Source organism: Austrofundulus limnaeus, unplaced genomic scaffold (assembly GCF_001266775.1).
Source record: "Austrofundulus limnaeus strain Quisiro unplaced genomic scaffold, Austrofundulus_limnaeus-1.0 Scaffold733, whole genome shotgun sequence".
Taxonomy (NCBI): domain Eukaryota; kingdom Metazoa; phylum Chordata; class Actinopteri; order Cyprinodontiformes; family Rivulidae; genus Austrofundulus; species Austrofundulus limnaeus.
The window spans coordinates 108,419-114,125 of record NW_013953135.1 but is presented as its reverse complement, the minus strand read 5'-3'; the positions used below and the strand labels follow the sequence as shown (position 1 = coordinate 114,125).

At 38.4% G+C, this 5,707-nt stretch overlaps 1 protein-coding gene across 1 annotated transcript in view; it reads left to right on the top strand.

The window, feature by feature from the left end:
- Window positions 1-2,698, top strand: part of slc7a14a (solute carrier family 7 member 14a) — a gene marked incomplete at its 5' end in the record, with an annotated part of 21,324 nt that extends 18,626 nt beyond the window's left edge. Inside the window, 1 exon segment of the mRNA XM_014028246.1 lies at window positions 1,522-2,698. Coding sequence (XP_013883700.1) covers window positions 1,522-1,820 — 299 coding nt within the window. The 3' untranslated portion in view covers window positions 1,821-2,698.
- Window positions 2,699-5,707: the final 3,009 nt, after the last annotated feature.

The window sequence follows — 5,707 nt, the reverse complement described above, 5'->3', positions numbered from 1 at the left end:
CTCCTTACTGTGCCTAGCCCTGCTAAAGCAATATGGTCATCTGTTGTGTTTACAAGTAGGTTAAATTATCTATTAAAACTCCAGTAGTAAGTCTACTGTAACATTAGCCAGTTGCAGGGGAGACCGGGGACAGTATCAACAAGGGACGGTTGCAACACGTTATTTTTCTCCAAACAGAAACAAGCTGGAGCGATGACACTCACACTGTACATGCTCAGTTAGATGTCCCACCTTGCAAAGAAAGAGTAAGCAGATTCAAAAACTGCTCCAGGATTTATTTGAAAAAAAAAAAAAAAAGATTACGAGGTACCAAATTTATTATTATTTATTTTTGCCTAGCTTTATTTTTGTTTAACTGTTGTCACTGTTTTTGTGATCTAGCTCAAACTTATATGGTTTAAACTAGTGATATGTTGACTTTTAACTAATATGGTTAACATGTATCCAGATCAGCTTATTTAGCTAACACATGAGGTTTTATCATGGCTGACAGGAAAGATTTATTATAATAAATCCATATAAAAACAGAGCACATACAGATGATATTAAGATGCTGAATTTAAGTTTACACTTATGTATTAGGTATTCATAACAATTTTACAGTTTAAAACTTATAAGTGTTTAAGATGTATTTTCTTCAATTGTTTTCAACAATGGTTTTAAAATCCCAGTTTCTTTCAATGTAAATGTTGCATAATGTAGGTGTACAGTGACAATAGGCAAAACAAAAGTTAATAACCTCACAAATTGTTCTATTATTCTTGTCTCTAAAAACCAACTGTATTTTATATCAATTAGACTTTGACATCTGTATATAAGGTATAATCATCAAGGCTAATCTATGTTCATCATTTGATCAAAAAGGATAAATAAATAACACTGTTATATTATTATAACTTACATTTTTTATAAATCAAGCAATAATATAAATATAAAAATAACAAAACTTTTATTTACAGTGAAATATATTGTATTAATAATATGTTGCAAACAACCCCAAACAATGTTGCAACTGTCCCCGGCCCCGGGGTCAGTTGCAACATCTGACTTTTCATTTTCAAATGCAAATTGTGAAGAAAGTACATGCTTTAATCATCTAAAAATGGTTTTGACTGTTAACAGACAGATGTAAGTTTAATGTATTAAAATTTGGTTTGTCTGATTCAAACCATCTCTGAGTAACAGAGTCAAATGCAAAACGTGCTGCAGCTGTCCCCGGTCTCCCCTACAACTTAGACACAGACATGGTATTAAGGGTGGCTGCAGCTTAAACCAACTATAAGCTACATGAAAAATACAACTCCTCCAAATAATAAAAATAATAGTAATCATAGTTTCTTTATTTTTAGGGGGTGTTACATTTTTAGGGGGTGTTACATTCAAATTTGAATTAAAAAAAGGCTAAAATTGCCACTAGTTATTTGTTACTTCAAGACATTACTACAAGAATCCCATCCACACGCACGCTTGCTGTACAATGTCTTGTTTATACGCTGATTTCATGTTTCTCTGCCTCCACAGGCGTTCTCATCTATTTCGGCTATGGCATGTGGAACAGCACGCTGGAGATCACAGCCAGAGAAAACGAGGTGCATGCCTCCACCTACCAGCGCTATGATCAGGGTGTGGATGAAGGATTCTGTGGCTTTGACGATGACTTCTATCCGCCTAGCACCGACACTTGGGGTGCACCGGAGGGGGGCTCAGAACTGACCGCCCCTCCTAAGGCCAAACCTGAAAGTGATGGGGTTTCATCGAAAGACGGAGGCAGAACCGTTGCTGATAGTGGCCTTGCAGAGGAGGACCCAATGGATTTCTGAAGGGACTGACTTTCTGTTACCTTGAATGTACTGCCTTGTCTGCTTGTGGGGGAAGGGAGGAGAACCGTGTGAGTGCACGACTGATTGTGTGCGTGTGTGTGTGTGTGTGTTTGCATGCCTGCACGTGTGTGTATTCCTTTAGCTATCAAACCCTTGGGCTAGATTGTTTTTGTTTGCGAGGAACAGTTTGTTTTCGCCACACCGCTCCCACACAAGTAAGGACATCAAGGCCAGGAGTGTCTCGACACATTCCCACATCATTCAGTCACTTGACTCAACTTCCCACACAAAGTAAGGTCAGCTAGAACGGTGCTGATAAAACAAGAGATAAGAGATAATTGTGTATCATTGCACTGTGAAGAAATGACATTCTGTACTGGACAAGCTTTAAATGTGTTTAGCTGGGAGTTATGGGACGCAGGAGAGAAGAGAGGGATGAGACGAGGCAGATGAATCAGCACCTCTCTTCCTGTTTCAGCAGACAGACAGGAAAGTTTGATGACAGCATGTGAAAATCCTTTCCTTTAGCAAGGTTTTATTTTCTCCGTCATCATTTTGTCAAAAGTCGAGGAACCTAAATACTCTTTCAAAAAGCTTTCCTCAAAATAGAAAACAATAGTTTTTGTTTAAAGCATCTAGCCCAAGGGATTGAAAAAAGGATTTGGAAAAGGGTTTTGATGTTTTTTTGTGACAACTCGTTCTTGGACTTTGCTTGCAATAGTGCCTTCATCTACTGTGTGTCAGTTTGTGGTTCTGTCTGTTTTTTACTTTCATTTTGCCTGCATATGTGTGGTGTCGGCTCGGTGTGCACTAAAACTCCACCTTTACATCCATTATACTGTCCATGTTTGTATATAAAGTAGGCTCTTCAAAACTTTTATTTGCAGGTACTAGATATTTATTGTGTTGCTCCCGCTCCACCCTTGCATAAAGCTTCAAATCAAATCACAAGAAAGCAACTCACTGTGCACCAGTTGTGTACTTTAGGAGGATGAAAGAAAAGACCGACGAGGGCATCATCCCCGTGTTCCCTAGTGCCTATGTTTTCCCGTGAAAGTCATGAAAGTTGCTTGGCTCCCCCTGCAAATATATTTTAAAACAAATGAAAAATACACTGGAGAACATAGGTACTGTGAAATGACACTATAGCCCCTTCTTCATTGCCAAGCCTCACTTTAATTGGTTCTGTTAAAGTGTATGTGTGTCTCCAAGGAGGTTTGTCCCTCACTTTGTGGACAGATCATCATCCAGCAGCTTCTGCTGTCATGGTTTTGTTGTTCGTAATCTGACTTTATTATTTTTTTCCCACTTGTCACAACACTGTTTATAAGTGTGTGTAACCATGGGTGGCCAGTTTGTCCAGACTGCTCTGCTGAGCTCAAGCTAGAGGTGGGCGTATTGATCTAAATATCAATATTATGGATACAAAGATCAGCATCGGTACTGGACTGATGCTAGCATGATGACATTGATGCTTTTATTTACAGATTTTTGCACTACTGTGCAAATAAATAACACGAGGTAGCCATTAGGCAACATCTTTTCTTGTTTTCTTCATGTGGAGCATGCCCATTATTTAATAAATCTGTAGTTAGTTATAACAAAATCTTTGTGCCGTGTTAAAACATAATTGAGTAATTAAAGGCAAACTTACAAAATTATTCAATACACATAAATATTGGTATCAGCATTAGTATTGGCGGTACTCGCTTTGTATTTACTTGGTATCGGGTCGATATCAACATTTCTTTACCTGTAGCTCAAGCTGTGTGCACGCGTCTCCTAAGCAGATAAAAGGTCCGCACCTCTCTCCACGAAGAGTTTGCCAAAGGAATTTACAAGTTCCACCTTGACTCAGTCAGTCTGCTCAGGGGTGTCAAACTCATTTTCACCGAGGGCCACATGAGCGTTATGGTGGCCCTCGAAGGGCCAGTTGTAATGAACTTTGATGTTTCGTGTTTAACTTTGACTAAACAGAGTTTTAACATGTCCTCTTTTAAACACTGATAAGAACTAAGTGTACGACTGACTAAATCTGAAATAAACACAAATATTATTAAAACAAAAGTTTTACTCACTGATGAGTTTCTAGTGAGTAGCTGCATTATGGCAGATTTAGTTTATGTTTTATGGTGACTTTAAAGCAGCTTATTTTCAGTCATTAGTACTGAGCTATACAACTAAATTGTTCAGCTACTTAAAGCAAACAGCTCAGGGGCAGGGATTTTTTTAATTTATTTTTATTTAATTAATTTTGTTGCATTTAACCATAAATTTAAAGTTTACAATTGATATAAGAAACAAATTTCATGTTAAGTAAAAAATAAATAAATAAATAAAATTTTGGTACACGGAGTCGCGCTGCAGGCCTTGTGTTTGACACATGTGGTCTACATCAAATCACTTGCTTTTGTAGCCTTAAAGACACAGTGTGTAGGATTTTGTCAATTCTTTTAGCTGAAATTGAGATAATCACTAATGACAATAATAAAAAACATGTCTAATCATTGCAGACAAAGACCTTGTTTTATTATTTTTACCTTATAAAAAGCTGTTTATATCTCCACGGTCGCGGGTCGCCACTACAGGCAGCCGCCATCTTGTCTACGAAGGCTCATGAAGGACAAACTGCGGTGGCGGCGTCAAAAACTCTTTTAGTTGTAATACTATAAATGTAATATTTGTTGGGGATAATTTTACTTATTAAAGCTCATAATCTTACCACTTGAAACATCACTAGCCCTGAAGCTGCTGGTAGACATCGCGGTTGGAATTATCAAAGGTTTTTGACACCTGAGAGACACCGTAGCAACTCCTTTGTGTTTGGAAGCGGGGGGTGGGGGTGGGGGGAGGACCAGGGAGGATGATTCAACCACTCAACCACTAGATGTCGCTGAAAACAACAAATCCTACACACTGTGCCTTTAAAAGACATTTGAAGGGAGAGCCCAGCTTCTTTCATGACTTTCAATATTAACCCAGGGAAAACATAGGTACAATGGAATATACTGTAGATACCTATGCTGCCCTAAATCTAGGTTGAATCCTACAAGCAACCTGCAGGGTTTACTGAAATGATCGTCTTGTTGTCTTTTCGTGTTTCAGACCATAATGTCCCCCTCCCCTGTCTGAGCTGAAAGAATTTCATTTTTAGTTCATTCAAGAAAATTGAATTTTATGGGCCATATCCTTTTTTTTTTCCTGAAAACATCTCACTTACTGTTTGATATCTCTTTTTTTCTTCTGCTCCTGTTTTCTTTCTACATTTTTATTTTATTTTTTCCGGACCAGCTCTTCAGCCTTTTACCTCTTATTGCTCTAGGTACCAATCAAACCATATCATCAGTGAGTTACTCTGAGTAATAGACCACAGATTGGTTCACACTCTAGCTTCTGTTCACGCTCTGTTGATCCATTTGCTCCACTTTGACTCGCAACTTTCAGCCATTTCTCATCTGATTTGTCACCTCACTTTTACCCTGGTTTTTTGTGCGTGGAGTTATTGCTGAAGTTTCTGTTTTTACTCTTTTTTTTCTGTGACACCCGAAAGAGGTGTTGATGATTCAGTGAGCTGGCTATAGAAGATGCTGAGGGTGTGGATTTAATTCCAGATAAGAATGTAAGGCGAGACATGTACTGTTTTAAGAAAGTGCAATGTGCAACATATGCAGTCATATTACCGTGCGGGATTTTTGCATATACCAAATAGCACATTATTATGTTGTTATGTTGAGGGTGGGGGGATGATTTTTGATTGCTTCTGGTGCTGCTGTCTGCCCTGATTGTTGCTGTTGTACCTTTTCCTTGTGCCCCTTCCTGCTGCATTAGTCCCTTCCAGGGAAGCCTTATCTGTCTAATGCACTAAATCTAAAATGCCACGCTGACAC